Source organism: Capra hircus, chromosome 13 (genome assembly GCF_001704415.2).
Source record: "Capra hircus breed San Clemente chromosome 13, ASM170441v1, whole genome shotgun sequence".
In the NCBI taxonomy this organism is placed as follows: Eukaryota; Metazoa; Chordata; class Mammalia; order Artiodactyla; family Bovidae; genus Capra; species Capra hircus.
The window spans coordinates 69,323,250-69,343,782 of NC_030820.1; the positions used below are offsets into that span (position 1 = coordinate 69,323,250).

The following is a 20,533-nucleotide window of genomic DNA, read 5'->3' on the forward strand; positions in this document are numbered from 1 at the left end:
TAAAACAGTGAAAGGAACAGTCTGATAGAAAAATGAGGAAAAGACAATTCATTAAAGAAAATACATAGCAAGCATCTTAAAATATGATCGACCTCACAAGTAGCAAAGAAAGATGCAAAGAAAAATAATAAATAATACATCCTTTTGTTTAACATCTCTCAGATTAGGAACAATTAATAAGTATCAAAATATGTGAAAACAGGCATTCTTCAGTATGGGAAATGAAGATTCAGACAGTGAAGACTGTCTTCAATCGAGGACAGTTTAGCAGTAACAGATTACTTCTAGGTGTTTAGAGTTTTGAAATAAATCTGTATCTTTAATACTGGCTTTTCTTAAAACTTTAGCTACTACATCTATATTATACATGATTTGTATTTATGCTGAAAAAATTCCAATGATTCAGAGGTATATGAGTTAAGAAAAAATGACAGTTCCCTTTCCTTCTTTCTCCCATTCCCATTTTTCTTTTCTAGCTTTGAGGGAACCACTGTTTGTAGTTTGGTATGTAGAGTTCCAGACCCACTGGTATGCATTTACTCTGTGGCTTTTGTAATAGAGAGCAGTGATCTTGCCAGTCCCTCTGAGGAATGAGGAAACATCCATGACCAGGGAGGTGGCTGAGAGGAGCAGAGCTGCAGTGCCAGGAAAGCTCAGCACAGCTGTATGATCAGCATTGTTGGTGTGACCTACATGGTGAAATGAAGTGCAGAAAAAGAAAAATACAGAGCAAAGGCAATCTGGGCTTCCCTGGGGTCGGAAAACTAAAGAACGTGTGTTTTCATTTTTCTCATTTTTATTTCTTTTTCCTTTGAAACTAATCGAAGTTTTTAGTGATAGGATATTGAAAGGTTTTTATGACCTCTAATAAAAAAATTCTTTTTAAGATGAGATAAAATTATTATATAAGTCAGGGGCTGTTATTGGGAGTGGTGAGTTAGTGATTCATCATCTGTTATATCTCTCTGGGTTCTGTGGTTGGGTGCTCAGTAAGTTTGTTGAGTGAACAAGTTCATTTCTTTGTCATCACGTGCTGTCTCCCCCTTCCTTTGGAGCCCTGGCTCTTTTTGGGCCTGGAGGCAGATATACTTTTGTTCTGGTCCAGCCTTGTGTGTGTGAAAATAAGTATCCTTGAGGGGTCTAATAGCCTAATTTTGGCTCTGTGGTTGAAATTCTTATCACTGTTAGCACATGTTAATTCTGAGAGACTGTGACCTATGGTTTTCATTCTTGTTTTGGTTTAAGTGGAATCACTGAAGATGGTAGGTTTGGGGCTGAGCAGTCTTTGCTGCAATCTCCAGTGCATGTGTTTCTCAAGTCTAGTTGTTAAATTGTGCACATTCTTAAGCACAATGCTTGAACGTACCACTGTAAGTTTTTAAAGGTGGATAACAGGAATGATTGGCCTCTTACTGATTGCTTGTGTTTTCTTGCTGCCACTGTAGGCTTGCTTCTTAGACTCTGAAGTCGGTGGTCCAGTCCTCAGTGACTGTCCCTGACAGCCTAGTCAGGGAACTTAAATGGCAGATGCTCTCATTTTTAGTACTCCTTTTGCTGTCTCACTACAAGAGTTAACACCGTTTACCAGTTTGGCAAACGTACAGGTCTTTTGCTTCAGGGCAAAAGAAGACTTGTTCATCCCACCACACATACAGCCAACTGTATGCCAGTGGATGCTGGCAATTTGATCTCTGGTTCCTCTGCCTTTTCTAAAACCAGCTTGAACATCAGGAAGTTCATGGTTCACGTATTGCTGAAGCCTGGCTTGGAGAATTTTGAGCTTTACTAGCATGTGAGATGAGTGCAATTGTGCGGTAGTTTGAGCATTCTTTGGCATTGCCTTTCTTTGACTGGAATGAAAACTGACCTTTTCCAGTCCAGTGGCCACTGCTGAGTTTTCCAAATTTGCTGGCATATTGAGTGTAGCACTTTCATAGCATCATCTTTGAGGATTTGAAATAGCTCAACTGGAATTCATCACCTCCACTAGCTTTGTTTGTAGTGATGCTTTCTAAGGCCCACTTGACATCACATTCCAGGATGTCTTGCTCTAGGTGAGTGATCACACCATCGTGATTATCTGGGTCGTGAAGATCTTTTTTGTACAGTTCTTCTGTGTATTCTTGCCACCTCTTCTTAATATCTTGTGCTTCTGTTAGGTCCATACCGTTTCTGTCCTTCATCGAGCCCATCTTTACATGAAATGTTCCCTTGGTATCTCTAATTTTCTTGAAGAGATCTCTAGTCTTTCCCATTCTGTTGTTTTCCTCTGTTTCTTTTCATTGACCACAGAGGAAGGCTTTCTTATCTCTCCTTGCTATTCTTTGGAACTCTGCATTCAAATGGGTGTATCTTTCCTTTTCTCCTTTGCTTTTCACTTCCCTTCTTTTCACAGCTACTTGTAAGGCCTCCTCAGACAGCCATTTTGCTTTTTTGCATTTCTTTTCCATGGGGATGGTCTTGATCCCTGTCTCCTATACAACGTCACGAACCTCCGTCCATAGTTCATCAGGCACTCTGTCTATCAGATCTAGTCCCTTAAATCTATTTCTCACTTCCACTGTATAATCATAAGGGATTTGATTTAGGTCATACATGAATGATCTAGTGGTTTCCCCCACTTTCTTCTATTTATGTCTGAGTTTGGCAATAAGGAGTTCATGATCTGAGCCACAGTCAGCTCCTGGTCTTGTTTTTGCTACTGTATAGAGCTTCTCCATCTTTCGCTGCAAAGAATATAATCAATCTGATGTCGGTGTTGACCATCTGGTGATGTCCATGTGTAGAGTCTTGTGTTGTTGGAAGAGGTGTTTGCTATGACCAGTGCGTTCTCTTGGCAAAACTCTTATCAGCCATTGCCCTGCTTCATTCCATATTCCAAGGCCAAATTTGCCTGTTATTCCAGGTGTTTCTTGACTTCCTACTTTTGCATTCCAGTCCCCTATAATGAAAAGGACATCTTTTTTGGGTGTTAGTTCTAAAAGGTCTTGTAGGTCTTCATAGAACCATTCAACTTCAGCTTCTTCAGCATTACTGGTTGGGGCATAGACTTGGATAACTGTGATATTGAATGGTTCGCCTTGGAAACGAACAGAGATCATTCTGTCGTTTTTGAGACTGCATCCAAGTACTGCATTTCGGAGTCTTTTGTTGACCATGATGGCTACTCCATTTCTTCTAAGGGATTCCTGCCCACAGTAGTAGATATAGTGGTCATCTGAGTTAAATTCACCCATTCCGGTCCATTTTAGTTTGCTGATTCCTAGAATGTCGACGTGCACTCTTGCCATCTCCTGTTTGACCACTTCAAATTTGCCTTGATTCATGGACCTGACGTTCCAGGTTCCTATGCAATATTGCTCTTTACAGCATTGGACCTTGTATACGTATATTCCCTCCCTCTTAAACCTCTCTCCCATCTCCCTCCTGACCCCACCCCTCTAGGTTGATACAGAGCCCCTCTTTGAGTTCCCTGAGACATACAGTGAATTCCTGTTGTGTATTTTACATATGGTAATATAAGTTTCCATGTTATTATCTCCATGCATCATCTCACCCTCTGCTCCCCTCTCCCCATGGCCATAAGTCTGTTCTCTATGTCTGTTTCTCCATTGCTGCCCTGCAAATAAATTCTTCAGAACCATCTTTCTAGATTCCTGTATGTGTTAGTATATATTTATCTTTCTCTTTCTGACTTACTTCATTCTGTATAATAATCTCTACGTTCATCCACCTCATTAGAACTGACTGAAATATGTTGTTCCTTTTTATGGCTGAGTAATATTTCATTGTGTGTATGTACCACAACTACTTTTTCCATTCATCTGTCAGTGGACATCTAGGTTGCTTCCCCGTTCCAATGAGTTCCTTTCTATGGCTGAGTAATACTTAAAAGCTTTTGCACAGCAAAGGAAACAGTCAACAAGATGAAACGACATCCCTCAGAATGGGAGAAAATAATTACAATTGAAACAACTGACAAAGGATTAACCTCCAGAATATACAAGCAGCTCATGCAGCTCAATACCAGAAAAATAAACAACCCAATCAGAAAATAGGCAGAAGACCTAAACAGACATTTTTCTAAAGAAGACTTGTAAATGGCCAACAAACATGAAACGATGCTCAGTGTCGCTCATTATTAGAAAAATGCAAATCAAAACTACAGTGAGGTATCACCTCATACTGGTCAGAATGGCCATCATCAAAAAATCTACAAAGAATAAATGCGGGAGAGGGTGTGGAGAAAAGGGAACCCTGTTGCACTTTGGTGGGAATGCAAGTAGATATGCATTCCATATTCCTATATCCACTATGGAGGGCAGTATGGAGATTCCTTAAAAAATGAGAAATCTGACCCTAGTTTTAACTGTTACCCATCATAGCTTTAGAGGTTTTCAACGCTGCTTTGAATTGTGTGTACTTTCGTGTTAGGGTTGAGCCATTGGAACATTTATCCCATATTTATTCTAAACAGATGATTCTTAATGAAAAGATCTAGAAACTGGGGAATTTGTTGATGGGGTTAAGTGTGATTAAGTACATGTTTTTCCTAACTTTTTTGATGAACTGTTGATGGGAGCCAAAAGGCCAACGACTGTTATTTTTATTTCTGTACTAGTAGTTGTTGATCCAGTGATATCAGCGTGTGTCATAGGATACGTTCTTTCTCTTTAAACTGAGGTTTAGTGTTGAGTGAATCTCTTAATTTGCTTAAATGCTTAAGTTATCATGAGCCCTTCGGATGAACATGATGGAATTAGGAGGAATTATAAAAAGCTGGAATCTTAATTTTAAAACACTGGAGTTGGGAATTCCCTGGCAGTCCAGTAGTTAGGACTCCAAACTTTCACTGCCTGGGAAATCTCACGGACAGAGGAACCTGGTGGATTATAGTTCATGGTGTCACATCGGGTCAGACATGACTTGGTGACTAAAGCACCACCACCGCCACTTTCTCAAAGGGTGGTTTTCCCTGTACCTTCACCCAATATCTCCATTCCCAGGAGGCCTTTTCCTTTGTATCAGTGTATAAAATAGTGTCTCCATCATGTACACGATTGTGGCTTACTTTTATACCATTGTGATAAAACAGCTGAGATCATTGCTAAATAATGAGCTCATATACTCAATTTCTTTGAACTAAACTGTTGAAATGTGTTTTCCTCCATTCACCTGAGTAATCCATCATCTTTGTTGTAAGCGTTAGCTTTTTCAGAGTGAAGGATACTAGTTTTTTTGATGCAGATCTTGAATGTGGTACCCAGAGTCATTCCAGAGCACCAATCAGTTGAGCAGATAATTATTTTGGTATTTAATCGGTGATAATCTCAATATCAGGTAAAGTGATCACTAAATGAGGTTGTACTTTGTCTTTTACAGGTGGGAAGAAGAACGCTATCCTGAAGGCATCAAATGGAAATTCCTAGAACATAAAGGTCCTGTATTCGCCCCACCATATGAACCTCTTCCAGAGAATGTCAAGTTTTACTATGATGGTGAGTTGTTCCAAGGTTGTCCAGTTCTTGGCCAAGCAAAGAGTATGTTCTATTTAGGAATAGAAAGCGGGGAAGCATCTTGTTCTGTATTATCCTTTTTGTTTATTTCATTTTGTTCTCATGTCATTGTATGGTTTGGGGAAAGGGCCATCAGGCGTTAATCCTTAAAACCTCATTTGGTACAGGAAAAGTTCCGTGAGAAAGGAGCTGTCTTATCTCCCTTGTTTCCCATTGAGTCGTGGTCTCAAAAAGGTCCAGCTACATAGGTCGCAGCCAGCCCTTGGTCCACAAGCTAAATGTTTTTATCTGAGTGACATTTCTAAGGAGCTACTCTTTATAAGAGTTCTTAGAAAAGACTTACTTCAATGGTAGTATTTTATTTTACTGATACAATGCAAGCTCACAAGCTACTCACTGCTAGAAATAGAATTAGTGCTTGGTTGAGGACTAATTAATTAGCCTGCCATCAGCCTCTAGGTAGGGCTGGTAGGTGTCTATCACTCTATGGCATAACACTGTGCAGTTGTCCTTTGTGCAGTCAAGTGTGATGAGCTGCTCTGAGGAAATATCCTGCCTAGTTCTTTGAGAACACCCTTAGACCTCTGTCCTTGGGTTGAAAATTTTGAGAGTAGTCCTTGATGCTCCCTTATTGGCATAAAGCAGTATGCAGATGGTAATTCTCAACTTATTTCCCTTATTCCAAGGGTTTTCTCCAGAAATACTCAATTGATTTCCCTCATTCCAAGGATTTTCTCCAGAAATAACCAGAGTATTATTCCTCAAACTCTCATGTGCTTTAGATTTAACAGGTGGATCTGGGCTCATTTAATTGATACTGAGTGATCATGGGTGCTTCTGAACCAAGTGGTCTGCTGACCAAACTTTGAGAAACTAAGCCAGGAGAACTGCTGAAAAGCATGTCTCTGTCCACCAGCAGTGGTTTCGGGCCATGGATGCTTAAAGGTCAAGGGGTAGTAGTTTATACTGAAAGGCTGGGTCTTGCAAATGAAGAACATGTCAAACTGGAATTTGTTGTTTTAAACTGTATTTATTCAACGTGCTATATTCAGACACCAAGACCCAGCAGTGGACAATACTGACGAATCTCTGGTCTCATGGAATGTGTGATCTCGCAGGATTTTATAGCCTCATTCTAACCTGTGTTGACTGGAGAGCATGGGACAGAATTCTACTATTAGCCCTCATAGTGGTCATTCTGGAGACTCTGCAATTTAACTCAAAGCCAAAACTCCAATGATGAGAAAGAGCCTTAGCTAATCATAAAAGCGCAGATATTCTATAGCCCTAGTATAGGTTTACCTTTAGAGTTGAACTTTGGGGGACGCAATTGGTGAAGCCTAACTTTGAGGTCCAAAGTGATTTGAAGGGAAGCTGGGTTCCTTTCTTTAGCCTTTGGGTTTCCCTTACTTTCAGAAATGGGAAGCCAAGGCTTGAACTAATCGTTACGGCTCACCCTGGTCCCTTCTACATTCTTGCCCTACCGGAGCTCCAGCTCCAGGGCTCTCACATTTTCTCATTTGGTCTTTCTAGAATTTCTTCCCTTTGATTAGGTAAACTCCCACACTGCAGTAAGTCAAAAAGTTGTATTTGACTTACTACCAAGTTGATAACTGTCAGTCCTGCCTACTCTCTAGGGAAGAGACTTCTCAGACTCCTTAAGTGCCTGCCAGGGAGGAGGGGCACGGGCTGGCCGAAGCAATGAGTGACCTCTGAGAACCTCCAGTTTTCAGCTCTGACTCAGCAGTTTCTTATTCCTGGAACTCAGCCATTCCTACAAAGCACTACTCTTGCCAGGAACCTCTAAGTCATTCTCCTACCGTTCTACTGCTGGGAGCTGTCATTTCATCTCTTGGCAGCTCATCTAAACAGGAGGTGTCACAATTGCTTTCTCTATTGGGACAGAATTCAGCAGAATTTCCCAGAGTATACCAAATGTATGGGAGAATAGCTTACATTCTTTCTTGCCTTTTATTTCATTTGTATTATTCTTAGTGACTTACTGGTTTCCTTTATATCGGAAGCGTGTTACATCTTAACTGGCAACACTGGTTCAGACTTGAGTGAATTCTGAAGTGCAGGAACCTCTCGAAAAGCCAGCCTGTCCTTCCCAAGCTGTGTTGTCTTTGGAAGGAGCTAGAAGGTTTAGAGGGGAAGTGGTGCCACCTGTTGGCCTTTTAAAGTTATAGATTTCAAGCAGGTTCTTTCTGTCTACCCTGAAAATTTCAGTTTAGAGCTGCAGTTTACTGTACCGTCCCTGCAATCGGGGATGAAACTGTCTAACCATCATGAGATGAGATATCTTCTGAGTTTTGAAATACATGGAATTTGGGTTAAGTTTTAGTTTTCTGTAATAAATGTGAAAATCCTTGGTGAATTACTAGTATCTATGTAACAGGTAAGGCAGTGGAAAAATGTGTATAATGCCACAAACCCCTGTCATCCCTGTGTTCTGGATGAGTCCTGTTTCCCTGAAAGAGGCAACTTTATAATAATGCCTGTGTTCCAGGGCATTTCAAACTCTGGTGTGTACACTAGCCACCTGGGGGTCTCATTAGAATGTACGTTCTTGGTTCAGTCGGTCTGGGGTGGGGCCTGAGATTCTGCATTTCTGCCAGACTCATGTGATGTCAGTACTGCTGGTCCATGAACCATACATTGAGAAGCAAAGTTCTAGAGGAAGGTCTTACTTAAATTTTTTCATATGGGATATCTGGGCTTGCCTGCTATGAATATATATATTTTTTAATTCATATTCCACCCACCTAACTTTGAAGAAGAAAGATGCCTATTTCTTTTCCCCACAATTCCTTTCTTCCACTCCCTGTCCTATCCCTTCCTCCCCTTCTTGAACAGAAGCTGTTTAGCTTAGCAGTGGCAGGAGTCCCTCTGAGGATTTGATTTTTAAAAACCATTGAAGAGGTGTAAAGGACCCTGCTTGCTGAAAGGAAAAGGAAGAGTGACTGGGCCTCCCCCAGGTCATCCCTGTCCTGAGCAGGCTCCTGGGAACAATTTACTGGCATAGTCTCCAGAGAATGACCCAGGTAAATATCGACTAAAGAGAAGGAAAATTCATACAAGTAGATGTTAATCGATAATACTGTTTTTGTTGTTGTTGTTACCACGCGTCACCAGACCTTTATATATATATACCTTCAGAAGGTAAATAAACCATTATGAAAGAAGATGTCTCCAGAACCTCAGTGTTTAACCTCAGAACATGAATACAGCACCTCATTTTTTGGAACCACTTTTGTCTCTAGGTAAAGTCATGAAGCTGAGCCCCAAAGCGGAAGAAGTAGCTACGTTCTTTGCAAAAATGCTCGACCATGAATATACTACTAAGGAAATATTTAGGAAAAATTTCTTTAAAGACTGGAGAAAGGTATTGTAGCCCATGTATTAATATCCTAGCCCCTTAACAAAAACACTGATCTCTACTACTAAGTAATAAATGATAATTTAACCAAAAGAATTCCCTGATATACAATTTGAGTTTTATGAATTTTATTATATTGAAAGTTGGGGTTCCCCCCTGTTCATTTACTGTATTATATAGGTTTTCAATCCAATAAGAATAACTGTGTTTCTTTTCCTCTTGGCTCTCCTGCGGCTGTAGCCGGGAGAGTTTATCAGATAGGTCAAACAGAAACCTCAGCTCCAGTTGAGCAAAGGAAAGTTTGTCTCTCAGGACTGCCCACTGTCTGCTATTACAAAGAAACATGCATTAGCATTGTCCTGTTCCCTTTTGATTCATGCTCTTTAGCTTTAGGTACTTTGTGCTCTTAACACCACATATCCTTTGTCTGCTGAGGTGATTTTAAACAATTTCCTTATTAATTTGGAGAATGTGAACAGAGGCTGAGCTGAAGTTCACTTTCTGAATAGCTGTAAAAATAAGATTTAATAAGTGAATAGAGCAAGGATGTTTCTAAGAGAGAAGGAGCGTGGAAATGTTTCATCACTAAATGATATATATATATTTGTGTTTCTCTAGCTGTGGTATTTATGCTTAGAAGATTGTGGCAATGTGCTAAGGAGTCTAAGAAATGACATGAGTGTTACCCTTTTCACTGTTGTTATCCTAAATATTTTTCTACCACGTGCATATTTTATAATAGAACAAGGAAATAAAAGCTTCTTTTTTTCCCCAAAATTCTCAAGTTTAGATTGACTGCCTCAGATACTCTTGGACTGAGAACATGATACTTTGCTGTAATTGTGGAGAAACTTGAGGGCTTATTAGTTTATTTACTGTCTTTTTCTGTCTCCCCCTTTTCTTTTAACTAGGAAATGACCAATGAAGAGAAGAATATTATCACCAACCTCAGCAAATGTGATTTTACCCAGATGAGCCAGTATTTCAAAGCCCAGACAGAAGCTCGGAAGCAGATGAGCAAGGAAGAGAAACTGGTACTGCAGAATTTCTTAAACCTCTGGAGAATTTTGAAATAGTGATTAGTTTAATTTTCTGATTCCTACACTAAAGATTTAAGATTCTTGGCCTAGTAAAGTCTCGATTTTTTTAAGGGTTTCACGTAGACTAAAAAATGTGAATAGGCATTATGTTTAAATGGCTCAATATGAGCTGGTGTTCTGTTAACCTAAAAACCAGCCAGTAACCTCCAGTAATACAGTGTTTAAGGAAGAGCATGTCTGACCTACAGTGGCTCCTAGATGTTAGGGACTTAAGACAGATAAAATCACATTGGCTATATCTGTGTACACACACAGACACAGACACACACAGACACAGACACACACAGACACAGACACACACACACGTTCTCTTTCTTTGACCTGTTTTTAGCCACACTCATCCAACTACATCATCTACCTGTGGCCAACCTCATTTCTGAAGGATCTTTCTAGTATCTGAAAATGGATGTCACTTTCTAGGATGTCACTTTCCTCTAGAATATTGGTAGGCAAACTATAGATAGGCTGCTCGTTTTTGTACAAAAGTTTTGTTGAAACATGCCACATCTAACTTGTTTACCTATTATCTATGGTCGCTTTCAGCAGTGGCAAAGTTGAGTAATTACAACAGAAACCGTATGGCTCTCAAGCCTAAAACATTTTCTATCTAGAAAAAGCTTGCCATTCCCCGATCTAGAGAATCAAGGCTGGTGTTTGACTTTTTTGGCTCAAAGCTGGGATCAAAAAAACAGGTTAGCGGAGGTCTGGAAGTTAAGTATTTTATATACCTGGCAGTTACGTATTTTAAGGAATTCTTGGCACTTCGAAGCCTTAAATGTCAGTATCTTAGATTTACATGTTTATATAATTTAGGCCACTGTCTCTATGTAACTCACTGTTTGAGAGTACCTATTTGACCTTTAGTTTAAAAAACTAGTTACTACAGAGATGGTAAGAATGATACCTGCACTGTGCTTTTCAGTCTCAGTTTAGTCGTCTCAGTATTCCAAACTAGTGAGATTTATTTTATTTTTCACTTCAGGGGTGTTTTTCAAACTAAAATCCATGTCAGGAGGTTTTATAAGTATCACCATGTCAGAGCCTTGCCAAGGATACCTGTCACCAGCAGGTGAATCTTTATCTGTGCCCAAGGCAGCAGGACTTAGTTTAAATCTAATTGCTGAGTATAATATCAATATGAGGGAAGGGTTAGCACAGGCTAAGGAGGCTCCAAATCTTTCTGTCTTTTGGAGAAAGGATCGCAGTGTGAAATACATGTACCGATATACTAGTAAAGAATCAATAGCAAGTGTCTTTGTGCTGGAAACCCCGTGTGAAATAATGTTCATATGAGAATTTTAAACTCTTAAAAAACTCTGGTTTTCCAGAAATTCTTGGTGGTCCAGTGGTTAGCTTCTACTGCAGGGTGCCTGGGTTCGATCCCTAGTCAGGGAACAAGGTCCCACAAGCCATGCAGTGAAAAAGAAAAGAATTTCATAGGTTTTCCTTTATCTGAATTTGTTTCTTAGTGATTTTTAGACTTTTCTCTACCTGGACCTGTTCTCGCACAAGAGCTAAGAAATGTGTAAGTAGAGAACAGTAGATTGAATCCCCTTTGAGTACTTTTTGGCTGTCTTCCAGAAAATCAAAGAGGAGAACGAAAAATTACTGAAAGAATATGGCTTTTGTGTTATGGACAACCACAGAGAGAGGATCGCCAACTTCAAGATAGAACCTCCTGGGCTTTTCCGTGGCCGCGGCAACCACCCCAAGATGGGCATGCTGAAGAGACGAATCATGCCTGAGGATATAATCATCAACTGTAGCAAGTGAGCACAGTTCGTCCTTTGGCCAGAAATGAAGTGGGTGGCTTCCTTTGTTCTCGGTAGTTTGGATTTTTCCCCCACATTACAGAAGACTGGGAGCAGCATGGTATTTCTGTGTATAGATCTTCAGGTGCTTATCATATATTGTCTGGTGAGGAGGAAGCTTGGAAATACACGCTCACAGATTCATCCACTTCCAGTGATGAAAAGTGAAATTGGTCACTACTTCCCACCTCACTGCTCTACTGCTTTATTTCCACAGAGATGCCAAGGTTCCTTCTCCTCCTCCAGGTCATAAGTGGAAAGAAGTCCGACACGATAACAAGGTTACTTGGCTAGTCTCCTGGACAGAGAATATCCAAGGTTCTATTAAATACATCATGCTGAACCCCAGCTCACGAATCAAGGTAAGTGGTAGCCAAGAGCTGCACCAGTTAGTGGAGCTGAAAATCTCTTGTCATTTTATTTGAAATCTAATGTCCTCAGCCTCTAGAATCACTTTGAGAAATTGAAAACCATCCCCACCCACAAAAAAGGGTACTTACCATAATTAGCATTATCTGGTGACCTCCCTAAGATGTTCCCATTTTCTACATCACATTGTAATCTTATTTATTAATTTGCAGATACTAATTGAAATCCCTGTATGAGCCTGGCACAGTGTAGGCATGGTGCTAGGAATTACATTGGTAAATAAGACAGACACACAGTCCTTGCTTTTACATTGCTTACTGTCAAGTGGTCAGACTAATGAAAAATGTGGTAAATGTATATTGGGTTCTACAGCTAGTTATCTTCCTCTTCCTCACCTTTCTGGGCTCTGAAGAAAGGAATATAATTTCTCTGAATCCAGAAAGAGTTGTAAAATCTGGAGTCTTACATACTTTGTCTTCCTAAGTCTTCTTGAGTAGATTCCACCAGGACTTAATGGGATAATGTTTGGGAAAGCATATCTTCAACTGTTGTGTACACGTGTGTTACTGTTTATTGATACTGTTATTGAAAAGAGAAAACTGTCTTGGAAGGACTATCAGTTCTTATTAGCCTGCTGGGCATACCCTGCTTGAATGAATCCCTCAGATATACTGTGGAAATACGAATGTCAACTTAAAAGATGAGTTCCACAAAAAAAAAAACCAAAAAACAGAATTAGTTCTGTATAGACTGACTGTTTATATTCAGGGCACTGAGAGTAAAGCCCCTCTTAATCTTGGTTTATAGTTTATTAAACACTTGTTAATATTTGAAAGCCACAGCTCAAAAGGCCATGTGTCTTTTCAAGACCAGACTGCACATTTTCTAGCTTATAGTCCTGTGTCCTAATGAAAAATGCCCCTGTGTATATGTTCTTCAGTGTAATTGGAAAATGACACTGTTCTTAGTTTAAAGTGAGCATGGAATCAGAAAGAGAACCCCCATGGCAAGTAAAAGTCAAAATCACTTTAAGAAACATGTTATATTTCTGTTCTGAAATACTACAGAGCTATAGGGTGACCAAGGTAGATGAAAAGTGGTTTTAGCCCTGAAAGAACTTACGGCCTGCTGGGCAAATTGGGTAAGAATTCAGTTGTATTAGAAAGGTAAATGCTAAATGCTAGATAAAGAGAGCAGTTATTCCAGCAGTTAGAGAACAGGAACAACTTTTTAAAGGAAATTTGGTTGCAGTTAGGTCTCAAAGAGAAGTATTTCAAAGAGCAGTGTGTCGTATGGACAGAGAGGAGGGGTATGAAAAAGGAGTAACAAAAGGAATTATCAAGTGATGGTTGGGTAACATTGTAAATATGCTAAATGTCGCTACTGTTGGGGTGAATTTTAGATTATTCACACAGTAAAAAAAAATTATCAAAATGAAGGATGCTGGATTACTGTTAAAAAGTATTTTCATGTAAGTTGACATTTGATTCTTTTAATAACCATACCAGACGTGTACTAATGCCACCATTTTACAGATGAATTTAGTCTCCGAGAGGCCAGATTGTGGCCAACCTTGAATGCCACACTAAAGTGACTGGACTGTGTTCTGCATTTGATGGAGAACCATTGACTTGGAACAGAGGAGTGTCTTGATCCAATATGCAGGCATAATGCATAATCACATTAGTGAATGTAAAGTGTTGTCAGTGCTGCAGAGGATACAGGGCACCATTTGAGAGTATACCAGAGCACCTGATCTGGCTTCCAGGGCCTAGGAAATGCCTTTTTAAGGAAGTAATGTTTAAAATGAGACTTGGGTGAGTAGGATTTATCCATGGACTTCCCTGCTGGCTCAGACAGTAAATTGTCTGTCTACAATGCAAGAGACCTGGATTCGATCCCTGGGTTGGGAAAATTCTCTGGAGAAGGAAATGGCAACCCACTCCAGTACTCTTGCCTTGAAAATCCCATGGATGGAGGAGCTTGGTGCAGGCTACTGTCCATGGGGTAGTGAAGAATTGGGCACTTTTTCTCCAGGATTTATCCATGGAAAGGATAGGGGAATGGGCATTTCAGACAAATAAAGTAGCCTTTTGAAATCCCTGAAGAAAGAAAGAACTGGTGGTCTCAAGGACTGTAGTTTGAGTAAAATGATCGAGAGAGATAACGAGGAGGAGGGGACTGGAGACAGGGATGCAGGCCAGATCTTAAAACGCTTCCTTTAGTTTTTTTTTATATTATCTAAATCCAGTGGGAAGCCACTGGGTTTTAAAGGGGAATGATGCCAGATTTGTGTTTTAGAAACCTGTGATATAATTGATCATTCCAACTACTGCTCTGTGGAGACTGGATTGGACCCAGGAAGTAGGGAGACCAAGAGGAGGCTGTTGCAGTACTCCAGCCAAGAAGTGGCAGTGACTTAGGATGATGGCAGCAGGGGTCAAGAGAGACGAACAGATGCCAAATACACAAGGACTGTGCGCTTTTATAGGCGGGATTCACACTGATTGTAGGAGTCTCTGGGGTTGAGAGCCTTGTTAGATAAGCTGAATGGAGTTCCCTAAGGGCAGTTCAGTTCAGTCAGTCGCTCAGTCGTGTCCGACTCTTTGCGACCCCATGAATCACAGCATGCCAGGCCTCCCTGTCCATCACTAACTCCCAGAGTTCACCCAAACTCGTGTGCATTGAGTAGGTGATGCCATCCAGCCATCTCATCCTCTGTCATCCCCTTCTCCTCCTACCCCCAATCCCTCCCAGCATCAGAGTCTTTTCCAATGAATCAACTATTCACATGAGGTGGCCAGAGTACTGGAGTTTCGCCTTCAGCATCAGTCCTTCCAAAGAACACCCAGGGCTGATCTTCAGAATGAACTGGTTGGATCTCCTTGCAGTCCAAGGGACTCTCAAGAGTCTTCTCCAACACCACAGTTCAAAAGCATCAATTCTTCGGCGCTCAGCTTTCTTCACAGTCCAACTCTCACAGCCATACATGACCACTGGAAAAACCATAGCCTTGACTAGACGGACCTTTGTTGGCAAAGTAATGTCTCTGCTTCTGAACATGCTATCTAGGTTGGTCATGACTTTTCTTCCAAGGAGTAAGCGTCTTCTAATTTCATGGCTGCAGTCACCATCTGCAGTGATTTTGGAGCCCAGAAAAATAGTCTGACACTGTTTCCCCATCTATTTCCCATGAAATGATGGGACCGGATGCCACGATCTTCGTTTTCTGAATGTTGAGCTTTAAGCCAACTTTTTCACTCTACTCTTTCGCTTTCATCAAGAGGCTTTTTAGTTCCTCTTCACTTTCTGCTGTAAGGGTGATGTCATCTGCATATCTGAGGAGAGCCAGCCAATTCATTCAGACAATATCCAGACACCTCTTATACACTGTAAGGACTTAAGCAGGTTTCTGAGTAATGGTTATGGTAGTAAACCTAGAAAGTCACATAGATGTAGGCCCTGCCTAGAACCTTATACCCAGTGCAGAGTGGCTCACTCCAGCAGCTGGGCTGCGAACCTGAGTCATGAAAAATTGTTAAAGGCTTGGAGAGTGGTACTGTTGAGGGGGAAATAAATGTGATTTCTTAAGCTTTCTGCCTGTCCTCAGTTATCTCCAACTCAGAATAGATCTTCAGAGGTTGAGGTTTTGACAGTGTGTTAAATAGTTTTTTTAAAGTGCATTGCCAGCAGGAGATAAGAGTCTCTTTTTAGATAAAAGTGGAAAGATACAAGCAATAAGGATTTTATTTTCAATGATATATTTCCAATATACAAAAATAGATATAACAATCATTCATATAGCACCCTCCATCTACCTGTGTCAAACCTTAACATCATGTCCTATTTTTTCAACTACTTCATTTCATAAAAAGTATTGTGATAAACATAGCTGAAGCTCACTAGGTAACATTTACTCTTTCCCTGGAGAATACTAAAATGAATTTAATGTTTTCATTCTTGTGTGTATTTTTAGTACATTATGTGTCCATGAACACCATGTAGTATTGTTTTACAAGGTTTGATTTAAAGTTGGATATTTATTGAGATCATTTTGCAACTTATTTCACCACCCTTTGGTTTTGAGAGTTTATTATCTTGATACATATTTCTAATTTACCCATTTTTATTTGTTACATAATATTCTATTATATAAAAAGTCTTCTGTTCTCTTGTCAACAAACATTTAATTAGTTTACAGTCATTTCCTAATATAAATAGCTCTGGAATAAACACATTTTCCTTAGGTATATAGATGAAAATTTTCTTTAAAGAGTCTTTATTAGAGATTTCCAAATTGTTCTCTGAAGTACTGGAACCAGTTTACCTTACCACCATCCTCCCAACATTGTGCTCAAGTTTCTCTTTTTTCCATATCTCTGCCATCATTTCTAAAATTTTGCTCTTTAAAAGATGTTTGGATCTATGATCCATTAGAATGTATTTTTGTAGATGGTTTGAGGTTGAGATACACTGTATTTTTTCCAAATGCATAACCAGTTGTCCCAGAACAAGTTAATTGTGTTTACCCCTCTCTCATACATCACGTTTCTACATGTATGTCATATTGTTTCTGGGCTCTCTGTCCTGTTGTCTGTTTCTTCATCAGTAGCACACTGTCTGACCTACTGTAGCTTTATGAAGTCTTACTATTGAGTAGGACAAGTTTTCTTTGTCTCATTCTTCAAAATTGTCTTTGCTCTCTGCTTTTTCACATTAATTTTGAGATAAGTTTGTCAAGTTCTAATGAAGGCTATTGAGATTTTTTTATAGGATTGCATTGAAATTACAGATTTTTTTAAAAAAATATGTACTTTGTTTATTTGGCTGCACCGGGTCTTAATTGCAGCACGCTGAATCTTTTGTTGAGGCATGTGAACTCTTAGGTGCAACATGCGGGATCTAGTTCCCTCGCCAAGGATTGAATCCAGGACCCCCTACATTCTGAGCACAGAGTTTTAGCCAGTGGACCACCAGGGAAGTCCTGAAATTATAGATTAACAGGGGGTAAATATTGAGATTATTTTATTGAATCTGCTCATCCATGAACCTGTTACATGCTTCACCATTAATTCATGTCTTTGAATGTATCCTTCAATATTATGTCCTAATTTTTTCCATAGAGGTTTTACACGTTTAAAATCTTTTCTAAGAGGCCTTATAGTTTCTTGTGCTATTGAATTTCAAGTATTTGTTGTTACTACATTTTTGTTCGTTATTACTGGAGTAGTAATGCTGTTGATTTTTTAATATTGATCTTCTATCTAGCAACTTTGCTGAACTCTTATTCTAAAAGTGTCTGTGTCTTTCGGAGTTTCTGTATAGACAGTTAAGTGACCTACAAATAGAGACAGAAATTTTTACTCTTCATTTCATATATATATGTATATATATATATATTTTTTTTAAGACAGATATAGTTTTAAATATACTCAGTCTAGACTGTCAATCCTAGGGCTTTATTTATTTTAGAAAACTCTCAGCCATCATTTCTTCCACAGTTTCTAGACCATTCCTTTGCATTTTATTTCTTTATCTTTTTAGGTCTGATCTTCATTTGGGGAGAGTTCCCAAGGACTTACTTCTACTCACTAATTCTCTATTTGATTATATCTAATCTAAAATTTACCCCTCCTGTAATTTGCTTCAATTATATTTTTTCAGGATTTCTAATTATTATTTCAAATTTACTTGATTTCATTTCATTTAAGGCATGTGCTTATTTTATCACTTTTGGAGTCCTTTTTAGTAGATTTTTTTTTTTTCTCTCCTGAAAATCTTTGTTTTTTAAAAATGCTACCTGAAGTGAGTTCATGTACTAATTATTTTTGTTGACAGTTCTTCTAACCCATTTCCTCATATATTTTGGAGTTAGTTTGTAAACCCTATTGACTGGGAAGTAGTTCTTGTTTCTGTACCATTCCCTTTTCTTTCTCTTTGCTCTGTACTTCTCTGCTCACTCCTCTTGTCTCGGAGGGAGTCTAGCCCAGCTCAGCCCAAGTTGACACAGCCCCTGGCTTCAGGTTGCGTAAAAAACAATAAGGCCCCTTTTTGCATGAAGCACTTCCATTGCTGTGTGTTTGGAGGAAAGTGATGATTAAAGCATGAATTCACTGACCTGATCTGACCCAGAGGTCTATAAAGAGTACATTTTTGTCAAAGAGGGTGAAGGGTGGTAATTGGTAGTTTTACTTCACGGAAGACTTTGGGTCCAGTTTTATAGGAGGCTACCATCATGGGGCACACCTTTCTGCTCAGCCTCCTGAGATTTCTCCTAAGATTGTTTGCTTGTTTTTGTCTCTATATTTTGTTCATTCATTTCTCCCATGTAATATTGCTAGACCTTTCTACTCCATCTCTGCTCCATCAAGGAATTTAACTCAAGTATGATGTGACTTACGGATTTTTGATAATTGAAAACTTTTGGTTTGTGAAAGGTAAAAAGCACAGCTGAAATGTGTCCTTCTGATGTCTCCTGTCTTTGCCCCTTTTTAGAAACTTGGATTGGTCTACTTGCGGTCATAACCAGGGTTACAGTACTTGCAGTCTGACAGGGTATTGAAAGGATCAAGACTTTTGAGAGTCACAGTAACACATGGTCCAGCTACTGATAAGATTGTCCTGAGCTCATTCACATCTGTGTGTGCTCATCTTGGTTTGTTCTGCTTTTTCTCCCAGGATTTCCATTAAACAGACATCTTCTTGCAAGTGTTTCCATTCCTTTCTTCTTCCACTCTGTACTTGGTACCCATAGAATCTGAAATGGCAAGGGAAATGATAGCTCTCTATGATCCCAGATAAACCATGGATATAGAGGTTACAAAAGGATTGCTTATAGTAGGTATTCAACCACTAAGTCCAGCCTCTGCCAAGCATTATCTGGTCTTATAACCTGAGGTTCAGCCTTAGTAAAATTAAGGCTCCTCAAACCAGTTTTAACTTTACAAATAAAATTCATTATTTTACTTGTAAATGAAGTATAGCAACCTTCAGGATCACTGTTGCTATCACATTGCATTCAGTCATACTAAAATATTCTCAGTGCCAAATACACATCTCTGCTTTTTCTCTTTAGAACCTATAATTCTGGGCTTTCAAAGATGTATGTATCTACAATCTTTTAAATGTAACCATCTGGGGATTACAGACTGGAAGAAAAATGCCTTTATAAAACTTTATAGTCTTGGGAAGCTCTGATTTTGGTGAGTTTTATTAGAAGGAGAAAATAAGACATGCTTATTTTAAAAAATTATGTTCTGAACCTGACTTTTTAGTATACAGTTCTAAATTTTAAAGCATAAAAGAGCTAGAAGCTAGACCATTAAAGCTTCTAGATGATGTCATGGCAGAACATCTTCATGACTTTGGAGTAGATTCCTTGGACACAGAGTAAACAATAAACAGTTGAAACAGTGAACTTCATTTAAAAATTTTTGTTCAACAAAGGACACTACTAAGAAAACAAATACACAGGTAACAGGGAGAAAACATTTGCAACATGTATAGCTGACAAAGGCTTGTATCCTGTATATACAGAGAATTCGTATCATTCAATAATAGAAAAGATAAACATCCTCATAATAAAAGAGCAAAAGTTGGATGCTTTAGAAGACAGAGGAACGGCCAATAACAAAGCACATGAAAGAGCGCTACTCATCGTCACTATCTGTCAGTGGAATGCAAATTTAAGCCGCAGTAAACTACTGTTTCCAGTTCCAGGTATTTCTGCTGCAAATAAAATGAAAACTTACGTCCGCAAAGACTGCACAGCAATGTTCATAATGCTATATTAATGCGAGTCTAAAACTGGAAACATCCCAGGAGTCCATTGTCAGAATAAATACAGTACAGTGTAGTCAGACACATTAGGGGTCACCATGGAATATACCATATATATACATATGAGGGGACTTTCTGGATTGACAGAAATATTCTCTTAACTTGATAGGGTGTGGGTTACATGTATTACGGATTGTCAAAACTGATCTAACTGTATACTTAAAAATGTGTAACAAACTTTTTAGAAGATTTAGAGTGAAAGATTGAAAGGAAGTATTAGAAGAAAAAATACTACCTATATCTCAAAAGGATTTGAATCTATAAAGAACTCTGTAAATCAGTAAGACCATGATATTTAAGAATGGACACGTATGGAAAGCTGGATAGATTTTATTTTTAAACATGGTATAAATACCTAGGGCCAGTTTATTGTCTTTTGTTTAAATTACTTGTGTTTGGGGCTCAGATTGCCATTCACTCTCTGAATTCTATTCAGGGAAGCTGAACACTGCAGGGATAAGCATACTTCCTAGAAGCCAGCCCTCTGCTGTTAGACCTAGTTGAGTTCAGTTCAGCTCA

The 20,533-nt window shown here is 39.2% G+C and overlaps 1 protein-coding gene across 1 annotated transcript in view; it reads left to right on the forward strand.

The window, feature by feature from the left end:
- TOP1 (topoisomerase (DNA) I) overlaps positions 1-20,533 on the forward strand; it is an 84,719-nt gene that overhangs the window by 52,537 nt on the left and 11,649 nt on the right. The window contains exons 9-13 of the mRNA XM_018057867.1: positions 5,383-5,498; positions 8,780-8,901; positions 9,807-9,929; positions 11,577-11,764; positions 12,024-12,168. Coding sequence (XP_017913356.1) covers positions 5,383-5,498; positions 8,780-8,901; positions 9,807-9,929; positions 11,577-11,764; positions 12,024-12,168 — 694 coding nt within the window. The remainder of the gene's footprint in view (positions 1-5,382; positions 5,499-8,779; positions 8,902-9,806; positions 9,930-11,576; positions 11,765-12,023; positions 12,169-20,533) is intronic.